Raw genomic sequence first — 18,950 nt, 5'->3', positions numbered from 1 at the left:
TGATCTGGCTGACTTAAATGGCTCTCAATGATATCCAGCAGGGTCTTTGCTGATTGAGCAAGATTTGATCCAGTTTTATTGAGAATCTGATAAATAAATGTTGATGGCAGATTTCATTGAACAAAAGTTTATAGCTAGTGGATAATAAGGAAGCAAAATTCACAAAACTACTGTACTGTAGAGTTCTTGCTACGCGGGCGTGGAGAAGAACAACCACACACCAAAGCCTTGAAGTTGAGATTGGTTTATTGCACTGGCCGTCGCATTTATATGGGCTCCAGTCACTGACGTCAGGGCCCATGTCATCGGAGCACTGGTCTGAGATTGGCTGGCGTTCCCGCCTCAATGCTCCATCTTCCCGCCGTGCAGGAGGTCACCTGGGACGACGGCCAGTGTCACCCCCAGGTCTGTGTGATCACTGGGTTTGTTGGCCATTTTATCTTAACAAAATGGTGCACTTTAAACAGTCTCTAGGATTTCATGGTGTTGTGAGACAATGCAATGATAAGGAGTTTATTTTCTTGCTGCAGTAGAACAGATACTTAATTTAAAAAAAAAACTAAAAATAGTATGCATAATTAAATTAAAAAGCGAAAAATAAACACAAAAGATAGATTATATTCACAGTTACCTGAGTGCAAAAAAGATGGACTTTGCAATAATGCACATTCCTTTAACAATGTGCAAGCAGCTCATTATTAGTGTAACAAGGGGGTGTTGGAAAGAAACTGTTCTTAAACCTTGAGGTGTCCGTCTTCAGGCTTCTGTACACTCTGCTCAAAGGTAGCAGTGAGAAGAGGTCATGAACAAGGCTGATGGGTGGGCCTTTATGATGTGCCCTTTGTGGTACTCCCTTTGTAGAGGGTTGTAATTGATGTCCTAGGTCATAAAAAGAAAATATAGATAATTTTTCCAGTGTGTAATTTGGTTTCTACCAATAAATGATCATGACAGGTTTTCTTATATCAGCAAGCATTACATGCCCATTTTCCTGGGCCTTCCAGAAGAAGGCAAAGCTATAGAAGCAAGTGTTGAAAATAAACCATTGGTCTGGTTCAGACACCATCTAATTTAGACCTGTGTTTGTTGAGACCCAGAGGCACACCAATGAAATGCTTGTTTGGCAAGATGAATTAAATATTGTTCAGGAAAAGCCCATGCAGAAAGCAATGAAAAGCCATAAAGCAAATTTCTACAAGAGAGCTGAAGATTTGAAGCATAGTTTATTGGAGAAGGTTTTTGTGTTGGTGAGGAATTCTGTCAAGTTGGGTGAGCATGTTTATTGGAGAAGGTTTTTGTGTTGGTGAGGAATTCTGTCAAGTTGGGTGAGCATGTTTATTGGAGAAGGTTTTTGTGTTGGTGAGGAATTCTGTCAAGTTGGGTGAGCATGTTTTTTGGAGAAGGTTTTTGTGTTGGTGAGGAATTCTGTCAAGTTGGGTGAGCATGTTTTTTGGAGAAGGTTTTTGTGTTGGTGAGGAATTCTGTCAAGTTGGGTGAGCATGTTTTTTGGAGAAGGTTTTTGTGTTGGTGAGGAATTCTGTCAAGTTGGGTGAGCATGTTTATTGGAGAAGGTTTTTGTGTTGGTGAGGAATTCTGTCAAGTTGGGTGAGCATGTTTATTGGAGAAGGTTTTTGTGTTGGTGAGGAATTCTGTCAAGTTGGGCGAGCATGTTTATTGGAGAAGGTTTTTGTGTTGGTGAGGAATTCTGTCAAGTTGGGTGAGCATGTTTATTGGAGAAGGTTTTTGTGTTGGTGAGGAATTCTGTCAAGTTGGGTGAGCATGTTTTTTGGAGAAGGTTTTTGTGTTGGTGAGGAATTCTGTCAAGTTGGGCGAGCATGTTTATTGGAGAAGGTTTTTGTGTTGGTGAGGAATTCTGTCAAGTTAGGTGAGCATGTTTTACAATGAGTAATGTTAAATTTTTAGCTGGTTACTTTAAAAGCTGGTTGTTCTTGGTAATCTACTTTTCAGCAATTAATCCAAATTCTGGGTGAGTTAACAGCTCCTAATAATTTAGTTAAACCATGGTTTCCACCACAATACATGTTGCAAGTTGATATGCATAAATGCAACTTAAAAATTACAATTTCTTTAACTCATTCTTCTGAAAATTAAATAAATCAAAGTCTTCACTTCTCAATCATTGAGAGATTTTTGGAAGATTGTTGGGAAAACATTAATGTGACTTAATTAGAAACTAACTTAATTATGAATGAGGTGCACTAAGTATCTTAAATTTTGTTGTTTGTCATTCAGTTCCTTTGAAATTCCACTAGTTTCTATAAGTGCTTACATAGTAGGACATCGAATGAATGAGCTAAAGTACACTGTTTTTCCAAGCTTGGCATATCCTGCAGAATATGGTTGTTTTTATGTTCAGGGAGTGAAATGAATTGCGACCAATTAGACAATGAGTTTTATGGTGTTTAGTATAATGTGCAGTTTCAGACGAATTGTAACATGAAAGCATATTTGAAATGGTGGGCTTTTTGAAATGCATGGAAGTTATGTTACCTTCATTAAAGATTTTGACAATTTGCAGTTCCAATTATGCCTGATAAGATCTATGAAAAATGGAGGCAGTGCCGGAGCGGACCCAGGGAGATCGGGGAGCAGAGTCGCAGAGCTCCCCCCACAGGGTCCTACCACGCAGTACTACTGCCAATGGCTCCGTGCAGGCTTTAACTAGGCGGTTAAAAGAGCCAACAGTGTTTAATTTAAAATCAGACGACCACAGGATCTGGGACAAAGATGGTGATGCCTGTGTTCAGCAGCGGCCGTGAGGTGTCGCATACTCCAAGGGAGCAGTGGACTGGTGCGAGGCACCTGTCAAGCTCTCCCCATTGTGTTGGAGAAGCAGAGGAGACAACGCCAAGGACAGTGACCATGGTGGCAGAATAGCAAGGGCCTCTGCGGCAGCAGGATACACAGGTGGAGAACTGATGGTGACTTGCAGGCAAGGATCCCACACAGACTGCTGGAGATTGGCTCATGAGAACCATGTATCTGATCCAGGATTTGAGAGGATGCTGAGGGTAAGGAAGGCTCCTGAAGGACCCTGTGCTTTGAAGGCTTTCTTCATCACGTCTGAGGTTTGAATCTGGGGTTGGATTGGCAATGGTTTGATCTGAACTTGGGCTCTTTGAAGCTGTAAAAGCTGCCCGAGCATTGGAAGTGAATCAACAGAAACCCAGTTGGTCTTTTCACACCACTGGCGTGTGGTGACCTGACTTGGACCTGGGTGAAATTCCTGGAAGGTCAGGACCTTCCAGGCCTTCCATACTGTGGTCCAAATTCCCTTTTCACACCGCAGGGAGAGAGTGGTCCAGGGAAATTACTTGGGTCTGTGGCCCTATCTCTTAGGTAGAGCCGTGGACCCGGGTAATTTTCCAGGACCGACATTTTCACACCGCCAGTTCTTAGGAGGGTTTCTGGGAAAATTTCCCAGGAATCCCCATTTTACATGGCAGTGTGAAAAGGCCTAGTGACTCTGGTAGGACTTCCTTTTGCTTCTCTTTCTGACTGCCAACAGGCGCTGGACAATGCTAATGAAGAATCTTTGTCTTATTACGGATGGAAGGCAATTTTGTGTCATATTAAATTTCTATTTGTTACATGACAATAAATAGTATCTGATGTTACAGAATAAAAATTACAGGTTCGGGCTTGTATGGTAATTCAGCATTGTGACTTTTGGTGAACTCGACTTCTGCAGAGAAGTTTAACTCATTAGCAATTTTAATTTTAATATTTCAAGTTTTATATTGGTTTGAAGTTTAGGCCCATTTAGATATTCTACCCTGCCTCATTCAGATATCCATCCCCCTTCCAGGGTTTCATCCCAAATACCTTGATACCTGTAAACCCCTGGTAACCGGAATTCAAGCAACTGGCAAAAAAAGGAGAATAAGTAATTAAAAAAAATAAAATAAATAAAAGGTAAAAAAAAAATACCGGTAAGTTTAAAATTGTAAAAGTAAATGTTCTCTGAGGTAACAAATCTTTGAAGGTGGGAACAAATATTTAGCTAACAGTGAGACTTGGTCGTGCTTTACTTGTTGCAGCTGTTTGATTAAAGTTGTGTTTGAATAAAATGGCATCACCCAGGATGAAGAGCTGGTTGATGTCATTCGCCATTGAGATGATTCTCTTGAAGTAACTCCTTATCCATGCTTAGTGAGGGTCACCCCGGTCAGAGGCTTTTATCTGTAAACTTGGGGAAAGGATGGGTTAATTATCTATAATGCTATTGTTCATCTTTTGGGCATCTCTGTGGAGAAGGAGGATTCTGCCAATGCAGCGATGGTTAAACGTTTTTAAAGAATGTGAAAATAAAGCAAAATGTTTTAAAGTTTATAAATTCATGCACCTGATATTTATTCAGTGTAAGTACAATATACTTTTAAACAGTTTATTCTTAATATAGGTGTAATAGTTGGGCGTTGTAGGAGTAAGTCTTAAGCAACCAGAAAATTCACTTATCCGGTGTCTACTAATTCCCATAGGTGCCAGATTCCATGGATTTTACTGTACATTGTTGCTCACTAACTGTAATGACAAAGTGCCATTCAATCATTAAGGTTCTGGTTATTACATATTCTAAATGAATGTTTTAAGAATATGCAAGATTAGATTTTTGCAGTGAAATGGCAAGGTTTTCAAGTTTTACAAGTTTAACAAGGAGCCTGCCGTATAATGTTTTATATTTTAAGGGTCAGGCTACAAAGTTGTCTCTTGTGTAAGGAAATGGAATTTGTATACTAAATACAAATTAGATTGCTGTAAATACTGTCAAGCAGCTTTGCCTTTGAGATGAACATATATAAAACAATTTCATATTTAATGATTTGATTGCTGTAGGAAATAGTTGCACGAGAAGTTTATTTGCTGCAAGTGTTGTATTAATAGTACAATAGTGACAGAACTAGAAAAGTGGTTTAAAACTTGTTTGCTTTTATTAGAAAGTGATGGAGTTTCTCTCTGTCCTTCAAATAATTTGCATTCATTTGTACTGAACCAAGAAGGTCTGGACCTTTAAGTTAGTCATGTCTTTTATCAGTAATTAGATTGAATTGCTTTGAAATGTGCACACAATTAGCTTTGTTGATTTTTTCCGTGTTGATATTTCAGCGAACCTTGTAATGAATTTAGCTAATTGGAGTGCAAAGTTTTTAATCTATGTTCACAGCTTGACTGAGCACTGAAATAAGGAAAGGTATTTAGATTCCTAACAATATATGGTATGAATACCAGGCCTTCAACATAATTTGTTCATGTTGAAGTGGGTGCCGACTTTTTCTATCGATGAACCTGTTGATATATATTTTAAACATTCGAATCATACTTGCTTCTTCCACTTCATCTGGCAGCTTGATCCATTGACCCACCACTCTATGAAAAACTTGAAACTCGGGTCCTCTTTAAATCTTTCCCTCTCACTCTAAACCTATGCTCTCTAGTTTTGACACCTCTATAATGGAAAAGGACTGTGACTATCCACTTTATTTATGCCTCTCATGACTTTATACGGTTATATTCAGTTTTTTTTTGCTGCAAAGAAAATAGTCCCAAACTCTCCAGTCTCTCATTGTAATTCAAGTCCTCCAGTCCCAGTAATATTCTTGTAATTCCTAATGTCCCAGTAATCTTTTCTGCACCTTTTTTAAGATTAATCACATGCTTCCTATAGGATGGTGACCAGAACTGCGTGCGCTATTCCAGATGCAGTCTTTCCATCATCCTATACAGCTGTAATGCAATGTCCCAACTCTTGTACTTAATTCCTGACCAAAGATGGAGGCAAGCAAGTATGCTATATGCCTTCTTCACGGTCTCGTATGTACCCTTTGTTTTACAGCATTTCCCAGAGACTTGTCAGTTCTGGTACAAGTCCTCCCCTGGTTTAACTTTCCAAAAAGCACCACTTTGCATGTGGAGTTGAATTCCATCTGCTATTTCTTTGCCCACTTTTCCAGTTGATCTTGATCCCTTTGTAACCTTGGGCAACCGTCTTCACATTCCACCACAGCACAAATTTTGCAGTCGCCAGAAAACTTACTGATCATATAATTTGCCTTCTCATCCAAATCGTTAATGCACATGACAAACAGGGAACCTAGAATCAGTCCGTGCAGGATTCCACTGATCTCAGGCCTAGAATTTGCAATAAAAAACCTCCATTACCACCCTCTGTCGCTATCCATTAAGACAATTTTGTATCTAATTGATTAGCTTTTTAAAACAAATAGATTTAAAACCACAAAAATTCAGATACATATTATTATAAATCAACTTCTAATTGTGTGTGTGTGTAGAAAAAGATAGAATTAAGAAGAACCCCCTCCCCCCGCCCAATATCCCTCCCCCTACTAAAAAGAAAGTATAGGAGAAGAGATTCACCACAGGAATATTCCATATTATAAAACTTTTCTAATGTAAAGAGACCTTTAGGAGAAAGGGAATGTCTGAGTTTTATTTAAATATTCATACTGGCCCTTCGTAAATATGGCACCATATTTTCCAAAATATAAAGTATTTATCTCTTAAGTTGTAAGCAATTTTTTAAAGTGGTATGCAACTCTGAACTTCAAACTATCTTTGCATTCCCAAATCTGTAACTGATTTCCAAATTATAGCAATACATTTCCTAGCTATTGCTAAAGCAATTTGTACAAATTTACTTCATAAATGTTCAATTTTAATTTGGGTTTAGCTCCCTTAATATCCCCCAATAAAAATAACATTGTGGGAATTTAACCTCCATTATTCATTCTAACAAATTCCTATTTCCATCCTAAAAGGTTTAACTTTAGGACATTGTTAAGTAGAATGTAAAAATGTACAGACCTTCTGTCCACATCTAAAACATAAATCCAAAAAGGTATGAGTCAATCTTTAATTTTTGATGTGTCAAATATAATTGATGGATAAAATTATATTGTACCAACCTATATCTCCTATTTATTGTACTTTTCATATTTTCTCTACACAACTCAATCCAACTATGCTCATCTATTTGCCTATTCAAATCTATCTCCCATCTTTATCTTGATTTATGAACCCCTACTTTCCAAGCTTTCCTTTGTAACCAATTATATATTACCAAATAAATTTCTTTAAATCTCCATTACATATAAATGACTCCTCTTCTGTCCCTGCTGGCAATAAAAAATCATGATGAAAATTGTCCCGTAAAATGTTCATAACCTTATAACAAAGTCTAGTATTCTCAAATATCTGACACTTTTCCTTCATTCTACTGGAAGTCATAAATTTCCTCGCTTCAAAACAGTCCTCGATCTTCTTAATACCATGATGTTGTCAAATCCTTAAAAATTGACTCCCCATAGAAAGTGGAAAAAATCTATTTTGAAATAATGGCTTTTTTTTCCCTGACATCAAACCTCCCCCAATCTCTTTATCAACCTTATTCTGTGAATTTGCAATGAAATGCTTAAAAATAGGAGTTTCTCTATTTGCTATCAACAATCTTCAATTCCATTTATAAATAAAATCTTGAGAATTTGCTTCTTCTATTTTACTGAGTTCTACATTCAGCCTCTAATTGACTAACTCACCTTGGATGCAATGGTAAATGTGATTTTAAAAAGCCTTGCCAATGTTTGCATTTGCAGTGTAATTGAATAAATGATATCTTATTCTACATTATGGCATTGAGCCTAGCGACTTCACCCAAGCCTCTAAATCTGACTATTTTGTACCAAGTTTGAGTAGGATAGCTGGCTGTGCTTGTATTTGGTCCAGGTTAGAATAGGTTGCTTAGAGTTGATGTGATGTAATGTGCAATTCAAAACACTTTTTTTGACAAAGTTCAGAATTTGATTGATCACCTGTAGCATCTGGATGTTAATGTCAATTCATTCGGCCAATAAATTTGATTATGAATAAGATAGAAATAAACAAATAGATCTTTGTTTTGAGAAGCTTTAATTGATGTTGGCAAACTAGTGTCATGTATGTAGCATTGATGTGCCTACGTCTGGAGTACTGCTGGCAGCTTTGGTTTCCTGATTAAAGGAGAGATTGAAGATGCATCAAAGCAGTTCTGAGAAGGTTTATAAGGTTGTTTTGTGAGATGAAGGAGTTTACAAGAATTAGATTTTTGTAAAACTGTTGGATCTGATGGAATTGATGCTGACAGGATGTTTCCCATCGTGGGGAAATTTAGAACATGGAGCTGTTATTTTAGAATAAGTGATTGTTCATTTAAGCATTTGCTGTCCTGAGGATTGTGAAGTTTCGGAATTGTTTCTTAGAGCAGTGGAGGTCGAGTTATTGAATAGATTCAAGGCAGCAGTAGTTGAGGATAATGGCAAATCAGATTAACCTGAATCCTGCCCGAAGGGGTCACGTGACATGCTCGTCCAATCTTATTTCCTTGTGGGTTAGAAGCATCTTAAAATGCCATTCCTTTGGGTGAGGGAATTTTTTTTGATATTCTAGTGTGAGTGGGTATGGGGCCTTCTAAGGCTCAAAGTATTATCCTAATAATAGGAAGTAGAACTGGATTCATTTTCTACTAAATGAGAATAAAATCATGTGCAACCAGTTCAATCTGTGTTCTTGGATTGCAGCAAGGACTCCAGTCGAAGAACATAGCCTTTGTCCAAGAACACTGATACAAGACTGCAGTGCAGAGCATAAAAAGCTGCTGGAGAAATTCTATAATAAAGAATGACATGGAAAACTGAATTTGGACCCTACATTATAATCAGTGAATAGATCCAGTTCTGCAGTTCCAACAAGGAAGCCCCAGAAAGCCCAATGCAATGGAAATAAGAAGCAAATCTAACACCTTGGGGCTCCCTTGTTTCCAAGCAAATTGGGATTCTTGTGGAAAGTAGTGCATCAGAAAAAAAAAGCCCAAATATTTAATCAAATCTATCACCTCAAATCATTGACCAAGGTGATATTCATTGCATTTTCCTTTTATTTTTTACAGCAAGCAAGGGCTGAACAGGAGGAAGAATTTATCAGTAACACCTTGTTTAAAAAAATTCAAGCTTTGCAAAAAGAAAAAGAAACACTTGCTGTAAATTATGAAAAAGAAGAAGAATTTCTCACAAATGAACTCTCTCGCAAGCTGCTTCAGGTAAGGTCAGGTCTTCAAAAATCAAATAATCATACAACTCAAATTAATCTCAGGAATTGAGTCACTGTGAGAGACGGAGCATATGAAGAACATGCAGGTCAGAAGGGAGGCAACTGGAATCTTTTATATTTAATACAGATTTGAAACACGAATATCTTTTTTTCCCGATCTTAATTTCTGTCATGTCAGCATACATGTGATGACTTGGGCACAAATCAGCAGGGATCGTTTTAATTAAATCTTCCCAGATACATTTGCTCATCTTTCTCCAGTTGTGTTCTTTGAGCGATGTTGTATAACATCCACATTATTTACAGAAACAAATATTGGATTTTAAAATGATTCTCTCAATTTTTAAAATATTCTCTCAATTTCCTATCGCCTGTCAAAATTATCCAAGAACATTTCAGTACTGCTTGCTGCCAAACTTTTATCTCTGCTCAATTTTTCCAGTGTTTAGACTTAGCACTTTCTCTATTTAACAGATGAATCCTGTTAAATTTTCAAAAAATATATGGGTCCTCTCTTCCAGCAAATCTGCAATTTAGATATTCAAATGCAATTAAAAGCTCATAGTAATTTTAATGTCTTCTATTAAAGCCGGGTTTCAGGGAAATAATAATTAAACAGTTTGACACTCTTTAGCTGCATGAGGCAGAGTGAATGTTGGTCGAGTTGTCTTTGATTAGCAGCCTCGACAACTTGGGATTCAGATGCAGTTGAGATCTTGTACTTTTTTGTGAGGTAAACGTGTTGACCAGCAATATTTTGGACACCTCGGAATTTAATGAAGTTGTAGTTCTGTTTCAGTGTTTAGATCATTGGGATTTTATGCCAGAAATTCCCACAGCAATTGCATTCAGGCATCAGCAAAACCTGCATCCTTTTTATGAACAGTAATACTTCAAGCTCTTGATATTCATCTGTTAAGTGGCTAGAAGATTGTCCATTTGCATTGCTTTTGTATCTCTTGGCAAGCAAAGTATTCAGTGGCTGATTAGATTTATAAAATTGCCTCTAATCATTCCATCATTGTTTCCTTCTTGCTATTGTTTTTCTCTTTAGTTGCAGCATGAAAAAGCTGAACTGGAACAGACACTGGAGCAGGAACAGGAGTTTCAAGTAAATAAATTGATGAAAAAGATTAAAAAATTGGAGAATGATACTCTTTCTAAACAATTTACACTTGAACAGGTAAGCATATTTAAACCTCCATTTGAACATAGAACTCTACAGCACAGACAGCCCCTTCGGCACTCGACGTTGTGTCAATCCATATATTCCTTAAAAAAAAATACTAACCCAGCATCAACCACCATCCCTGGCAATGTTTTCCAGGCACCCAAACTCTGTTTTTAAATTAAAAAAACTTACCCTGATGTCTCCCCTAAACTTGCCTCCCTTCACTTTGTACATATGCCCTCTGGTGTTTGCTATTCCTGCCCAGGGAAACATGTGCTGGCTGTCCACCCTATCAATGCCTCTCATAATGTCTCCTCTCATCCTTCTACTCTCCAAAGAGAAAAGTGCCAGTTCTACTAACCTTTGTTTTCCAATCCAGGCAACATCCTGGCAAATCTCCTCTGCATTGTTTCCATAGTTTCCACATCCTTCCTATAATGAGGTGACCAGAACTGAACATAATACTCTAAATGCTGTCTTACCAGAGATTTGTAGAATTGCAACATGATCTCTCTACTCCTTAACTCAATCCCCCTATTAATGAAGCCCAGCATCCCATAGGCCTTCTTAACTATCCTATCAACCTGTGTGGTGACCTTGATGGATATATGAATTTGAACCCCAAGGTCCCTCTGTTTATCCACACTCTTAAGTAACCGACCATTAACCCTTCTGGTTTATCCTTCCAAAGTGCATCACTTCACGCTTATCTGGGTTGAACTCCATCTGTCACTTTTCTGTCCAATCCTGCATCCTGTCTATTATATCCTCTTGTAACCTTCGGCAACCTTCAGCTCCATCCACAACTCCTTCAACCTTCGTGTCAACTGCAAACTTACTGACCCATCCTTCCACCTCCAGGTCATTTATAAAAATTAGAACTGATCCTTGCGGCACTCCACTAGTCACTGACCTCCAGGTAGATATTGTCTTTAGTTTCGTTGCTTAATTTTCCATGATTTTTTGTTCTTCAAACTTTGTTTTCAGAGTTGTGTTATAGGTATAACCCATGTAACTGAGGAGGGAACTATGAACCCAAAGAAATATTCGACCATCAAACCAGTCAACTTATTTTTTTTCACATCCAACTTTCCTCACTCTTAGGCAGTCCCTCCTTGGGAATGGACTGGATGTTCTCCTTGCCAATCTAACACTCTTCCATTTTGAGTGGTCATGGATAGGGATTCCCACAGATCAATGGAAACTTTGCACTTTTTCAAGGAAATTTTTAAGAATATCTTTTGGTCATTTCCTCTGTCCACGTGAAAAACTTGCTATGATGGCACTCAAGTGACATGTTTCGGGAGTTTGATCCTGTGAATGACATCTCCTTTCATTAGATCTGACAGAATGTGATTGGTGTTTGAATGCAGGGGATGTTAGACTGGGAGAAGACTCTTATCATCTGTTTACCCTGACCCTGGATTTGGAGTGTGTTGAAAAGACAAATTTCATGTTTCTCCAGTACTTTGATGTACTCCTTGCAGATAGTACACAATTTAGAGATGTATAAAAGAGCAGGGATAACTGCTGTCTAGTTGGCCATGAGTTTTTCACCAAGGTTGAAGTCTCAAATGGTCAAAGGCTATACCTGTGCAGTGCAGGAGGAGGCGAACTTCACCATTCATGTCTATTTTAGTGGAGAGGTAGGCCATGTGATGGGCAAATGTATCCACATTTTCCATTGTCTTGCTGTATATTTTTCTGTCAGATAGTGCTGTACATTGCAAAAGGTTCGTAGAGAGTGTTTGTCCAGTGAGTGTTAAGTGCAAGGTGCATTTTCTTGCATCCATCAGAAGATAACTCGGCAAAGGAATGCGACTTGGCCTGCAAATATGGAAGGGTCGTGTGCAGACCAAAGTCACTCTGGAGTGACGGTGACATGGCCTGAACAGGTTTTCACATCTGGTGGATTATTTTTACTTTAGCAAGATCTTGCAGTTGAGATGATGTAATTGTGCTTTATTCCAGTCTACATTGTGTTTGTTGGGAACCTTTTGTTCAGATTGCACTTTGCATGTTGGTATGTGATTGAAATAATATAGTAGCTAATTTATGTGGGCAGAAAAATTGGAGAAAGATGTTCTATAGCAGCCATTTTCAATGGGCTTTTACAGTCCCACATTCTATCTTTTCAGCACATTTAAGTAAAAACCTTGTTTTATTTTCACCTCATGCAACATAAATAATTTTTGTTTTTATGTAGTCAAAACCAAAACTTGAGTGCTTCACAGGGAAGCGTGCTAATAAACTTTGGACAGAGTCCTAAGGGGACCGTAGCCAAATAAAGGTTGAGAATGGCTGCTCTACAATTCCAGTTAATGGAGTGAAAGGCCTTTGAGGTTCAGGATATGCAAGATTATGATACAAATCCCTTCACTTCTTAGAATTGATGAACAGTGCCTCCAAATGAACAGTATCCTCACTGATTTGGGGAGTAGTTCTTTATGTGCAGGATATTAATGCTTAAAGTGGTCCATGACAATTATTCCTGTGACAAGTAGCAAGGGGACCCATTCTATAGTTATGACACTTGGGTTGGTCTCCTATCCTGGGGAGGTCACAATTATGGATCTTGCGTCCCTGGGTAAATCCTCCTCCATTATACTGATTCATGGTGTTTTTGGTGAGGAAGCAGTTCAATTGGTGATAGGTTAATTTTTTGACGCACGTTCCTTTTGGGCAAATTTTAGGAATTTTAGCAGAGATGCTGTTTACTTCTGAGGCCTTGTTGTCTTTTAGTTGGACGATGGTGGTTATGAATCAGGAATGCAGGATTCTCATTCAAGAAAAATAAAGGAGTTCTTCAAGTAATACCTCTGGAGGGCACCATTTGATTATGTCCTTCAAACCTTCACTTTCATTCTTGTCTCCCAGCAGATGGGATCTTGATCATTTAGATCATTGCCAGTTATGCCAATGCTAAGTAATCTGCATGCCATGATTATCACTCAATTGTGTGTTTTGGCCTGCCATCTACTTTTAAGTTTATTAACCTTGTGGATCTCAGTTGCCTGGAGCCCTGGTGAAATTTCAAAGGATACTTTGAATTTGCTGTTACTAAGTTTCTGGATCTCTGAGTTATTCTTGTCACCTGCTAATTACCAATATTTCGGCATACAAGTCGAGTCTTGAAACCCTAAAAAAAATCTCAAAAAGGGGGGTTGACTTCTATGTTGGATATACTTTTGAGACCTTAAATTCACCAAAAAAAACCAGATTGACGTCAAGACGATGTCGGAAGCACCTCCCACCTCCGACACCGCTGCTACCCAACACCTCCCCACCGCTGGGCGCCACCATAACTGCTCCTACCTGGGACCCTTAGGTTGCCATCGCCGCTCCTGCCTGGTAGGCCGAGGTTGCTGCTCCCGCCGGGAGCACGATGTCGGCGCTTCAGCTCCGAGGGCCGTCGCCGCTGCTGCCTGGTAGGCCGAGGTTTCTGCTCCCGCCTGGAGCATGATGTTGCCATTCCATCTCCGTGGGCTATTGCTGTCTGGTAGGCCGAGGTGTTTTTTTTTACTTAATTTACAGCTTTGTTACTTGCGATTGGGGTGTTTTTAAAAAAACAAATTGGGTTGTTCCTGGGAGGCCCAGACAGCCCAAAAAATGGGGATCGACTTATACGCCAAAATATATGGTATGTTAAATTTCAGAGCAGCCCAGATACTATAGACATTCCACTGTTCCTGTTGTTTGAGGTTTGTCAAATTGTCCATGAGGCATTGCCCTGGAAAAGGCTGATGAGAATTTCAATGTAAATCTTTAGACAAAATTTCTGGTGCTGATGTTATATTAAAGCAAGAAAGGTAAATGTAATTAGGAGCGTCAGTGCAACAGTAACCAATACCTGTCATTAAGACATTCTGTAGTTTGTCAGAGAGACAATGGTATTATCTAATGTGTCAGTCCCAGTGCCTGGATTTGCCTAGTTCTTGCCTTTCTGTTGAAGTAGAGCTTTTGTTATTCCGACACCTTTCACCAACCCTTACTCTTGCCAATCGTGCTTGCCAGAGGATTGCTTCTTTATGGGCCTGGCTTTGAGGTAATTCAAGAAAATAAGTTTATCTCTCTCTGGGATGTGGATCAGCATCACCCTACCCCTTCTCCAAGGTTGCAATGGAAATTCCCCTTGGCAGCTTCTATGGTTTCAGGTTTTACTATTTAGACCAATGATTATTATGTGAGGAAAATGCCCAATGAAATACTATAATGGGAGATCAGTGACAGCTGCCATGATTGTGGTATGCTGGAGTTGAAGGAGCAAGAGATGGCAGTGAATTCAATTTTGGAATTGTGAATTCATGGATGTTGTACAGGATGGAGAAGGGAAATTGTGATGTCAACAGGTGGGAACATCAGCAGCTTCTTGTCACTTTTAATCCGTTGCCTGTTTTTAAATCGTACTCTTTGGTGAAGCCCCTGCATGTGAAAAGTTTCTATCCCTGAAAAATAGAACCACACTTGTAAATCCTGTTTCAGTCCCTGCCAACTATTATTGATGCCCAAAAACAACTCACTGAGGAATATTCACTGCTTCGGCAATCCAATATAACAGGGTGCTTGCTTACTCAGCTAATAGGCTTGCAATCCTCAAAAGCAAAATAAGCACTTCATCTCCTTTATAGCTGCGCCGTGAGAAAATTGACCTTGAAAATACCTTGGAACAAGAACAAGAAGCATTAGTAAATAGACTGTGGAAACGAATGGACAAACTGGAAGCTGAGAAGCGGTAAGTTCATGGCTCTACTTTTATGCAACTGTTTGATAGGCATTGCCAACTCATAAGCATAGGATCCTCTATATGGTGACATAGTATGGAAATTTCATGTTGAATTCACTTTACCTGTCAAACTACTGCACTTGACGACATATAGAAACCTCCCCCACCCCCCCACTCCTTTTTCCTCCAAAAAAAATCACCTCAAAAACCATACCGGTTCCTTTTTGTGAAGGTGACATTTTAGTGCTGCCATTTTGCAAGATGGCGACAGGAGGAAAGACCTCAAACTAATAACCCATGCTTTCTGGAGTCGTTGCCTTCTCTGGTAAGAAGGCCTGCTGTCTCCTTCCTTCTCACCAACGTGTGTTCTTTCTCTCTTTCTTCCACCCCTCTTCACATCGCTCGCTCTCTTCCACAGTACTTTGAGGGGAGCGCTGGGCCTCGATGATCAGCTTTGTTCGTTCCCTGAATAGATTGAATGAGGCGCAGGTGGCAGTGAGTGAGTGGCTCAGGCCACTTGGTCACTGCCACCCACCCCCGCGCCTCATTTGATTTGCTCGAGTGTCCCGTTGCTCGCTCGCTCCCTCCTTTCTCTTGCTTCCTTTCTCCCACACTGCTTTGAGGGGAGTGTTGGGCTTCGATTATCAGGCTCGTTGAACAAAGCCTGATCATTGAGGCCCAGTGCTCCCCTCAAAACACTGGAAGGGAGTGAGGGATGAGACTTCGAGAAAATTGAATGAGGTAAATACACAACATTTTTTTTCCTGAAATCTCAGTAAAAATGGGGGGGTGGGTGTCTATATGCCATCAAATACAGTAATCTGCTTGCAGAATGTGAAGGATATTGATGGTTCCTTACACACAGAGATAATTTTGTAAGCATTGCTCCAGTTTGTAAGGATGATGAACAAAGGTGGATTACGTTCTCCTTGCTATTGTGCAGTAGGGTGTGTGTGTGTGTATATGCGCGCGTGCATATATACATTACATATACATTACACACACACACATATATATATATATATATATATATATATACATAAAATAGTGCTAAAGAACTGCTTTGAGACCATGGACCTGAGCTGTTTCAGGGAGTCAGCCACCTACAACAGTCAGGTAAACATTAAAGAGTGTACGAGCTCAGTGACTGGCTACATCAGCAAGTCCAGTGAGGATGTCATTGAGATCAAATGCTTCACAACCAGGGCTAACCAGAAGGCATGGTTCTCCTGATGAATGGTCCCCCTGCATAGCTGTGGCTGAGATGAGGAGAACACAATCCAAGGTGAACCCATGCAAATCAGTGGGCTTAGACAACATACATGGTCAGATACTGAAGGGCTGCACAGACTAATTGACGGAGGGCGATACGGACAGTTCACTGCAGCAGTTCATTGTTCATACAGGGTTCAAGACAGCCACCATCATACCCCTTCCAAAGAGGGTGACAGTTACAGGCCTCAGTGACTACCACCCTCTTGGCACTGACCTCCACCAATATGAAATTCTTTGAGCATCTGCTGATGGAACACATCAAAGCGGACCTCACAGAGACAGTGAACCCATTTCATTTCACCTATAGAGGAAACTGTTTGACCAATGATGTAGTCTTGTCCCTCCATTTAGTCCTGACCCACCTGGAGAAAGAGGCCTCATACGCCAGGCTGCTGATAATTGACCTCAGCTTGGCATTTCATGCGATCATTTCTCAGAGGCTGGTGGAGAAGCTGTCCAGGCTGGGATTCAGTGCCCTTCTCCGTAATTGGATTCTGGATTTCCTAACAGAAAGACCACATTCTGTCCTGGTCGGTCGCAGAACTTTGAGCTCCATCACGCTGAGCATAGGTGCACCACAAGGGTGCATGCACAGCCCACTCTCGTTCACGCTATGTTGCAGGACTGCGTCGCCAGACCCAGCTCCAACAGAGTCATCAAGTTTGCAGATGGCCTCATCAGCAACAACGATGATTCGTGCTTCAGAGGAGAGATGGAAATCTCATGTATGGTCAGAGAATAACAACCTGAGTTTCAACGTGGATAAGACAGAGATGATCATAGACTTTAGGAGTGATCCTCCACTACACATAAATAACTTGGTGGCTCCTTGGAGTCCACTTAACAAATGACCTTTCGTGGGCACACATCTCCTCACTTGTCAAGAAGCCTACCGACCACCAGCATGTGAACCTCTTGACAGGAGTTCTATTGAGAGCGTCCTAACCGGCGACATTACAGTGTGATATGGTTGCTGTGGAGAATTGGATAGGAGCTCAATACGCAGTATCATAGGAGTGGTCAAGATGCATACTGGGGTCTTCCTCTTCCCCCTATCGATGTGATCTAAAGGGATCGTTGAGGACCCTTACCATCCGCACACAGCATCTTTCAGCTTCTCCTGTTGAGAAAGAAATACAGCAATATTAGAGCCAGCATCACCAGGCTGAGGAAAAGCTTCTTCCCACAAGCAGTGAGAACGCCGAACAACCGAAGGAACTACTCACACTAACCATTTGAGACTCTAATATTCACCAAACAATATTTATTTATTCATGTGTAGCGGCGGCTCCACTGCTAACTAAAGGATCGCACAACCAGACGGGTTGAGTTCAGTGAGCAAAGACTCACTTATTGCAGGCTACCTGGCTGGTCTTATACTCCCAGCCCAGACCTGGCTGAGAACCGCACTGGGGGCTCCCGACGTCACCGTGGCGTCACGTGGGTTCCCAAGCGCGGGCTTCTGAGCCTGGTTCTGAGGTCGGGAGGAAACCCTCCGCGTGCGTGACAAGCGGGGCCGGTTCGCCTGCCTAATGGCGTACCGCCACACATGTATATTTGTCTTGTGTATGTTTTGTTTCTGTATGTGTTTTATCTGGTTATGTGTCTGCATGTTTTGTACCGAGGACCAGAGAACGCTGTTTCATTGGGCTGAACTTGTGCAATTGGATGATGATAAACTTGAACTTGTGTGTATATATATATATATATATTTCAGCTTAATATATTCATATTGGTAGTGTAATACAGCGAATGGAAATAAAGCCATTGTTACATATTTGATAAAACAAGCAATTTGATGGTTTTGCAAACATAAATTTGACTTTTATTAGTGATTGGCATTGCTTGACAACAGTGTGTCATTACTATGTACATTCTATCTGTTCTTTTTAGTATTAGTTTGGACCTGCAGAACTTGTGTAGGCCATGCTTCATTTGAGCACCCATCCATTGAATCAATTTATTCTGTAATATACTAAAGGGTATCGCTCACTTTCAAGCATTTCAAATATTTCTGTTGTATGTAACTGCTTCTTAACTTCACCTGCTTTTCTGCACTTTGTTCATTTAGAATTATTTTGCGCATTTTGTTTTAGTCAAAGTGCATTTATTTGTGGCTTACTTACTTTTTTCTTAATGTAGAATTCTACAGGAGAAATTAGACCAGCCTGTGTCAGCTCCACCTTCGCCCAGAGACATTTCCATGGAAATAGACTCGCCAGAAAACATGATGCGACACATCAGATTTCTGAAGAACGAGGTAGAGAGGCTAAAAAAGCAACTCCGAGCAGCTCAGTTACAGCGTAAGTTCCATCATGTTACAGAGGTGGGAATTATTTCTAACCCCATGATTTTTTAAGCACTCAATTTATTCTTTAAAGCAGCAAGAGATCATTTTAAAAATTGGTGAAATAGTCAATGACCAACTGATTTTAAAGAATTAATTGAGGCTTGCATTTTTAGAGACTGCATGATGAATGGTACAGTCTCATGAAAGGAAATGTCTAATTTTTCTGTATTTATCATGCCAATAGATTAAACGCTCTAAATCAGTGCTTGAGTTCTTTCCTTCAAACTGACCCAGGTTTGACAAGCAAAAGACTTGTTCAGTTGTTGCAGATTGATTAAGTAAAACTACACTAGGTGCATGTAATTTTACCA

General features: G+C 39.9%; 1 protein-coding gene across 1 annotated transcript in view; it reads left to right on the top strand.

Annotated features, from left to right (window-relative positions):
• Positions 1–18,950, top strand: part of ccdc6b (coiled-coil domain containing 6b) — a 76,975-nt gene that overhangs the window by 38,721 nt on the left and 19,304 nt on the right. The window contains exons 2-5 of the mRNA XM_069900710.1: positions 8,960–9,109; positions 10,175–10,303; positions 14,920–15,023; positions 18,432–18,592. Of these exons, the coding sequence (XP_069756811.1) occupies positions 8,960–9,109; positions 10,175–10,303; positions 14,920–15,023; positions 18,432–18,592 (544 nt within the window). The remainder of the gene's footprint in view (positions 1–8,959; positions 9,110–10,174; positions 10,304–14,919; positions 15,024–18,431; positions 18,593–18,950) is intronic.

Source organism: Narcine bancroftii, chromosome 10 (assembly GCF_036971445.1).
Source record: "Narcine bancroftii isolate sNarBan1 chromosome 10, sNarBan1.hap1, whole genome shotgun sequence".
Taxonomy (NCBI): domain Eukaryota; kingdom Metazoa; phylum Chordata; class Chondrichthyes; order Torpediniformes; family Narcinidae; genus Narcine; species Narcine bancroftii.
The sequence above is the reverse complement of the archived record's forward strand: the minus strand, read 5'-3'. Positions and strand labels throughout refer to the sequence as shown.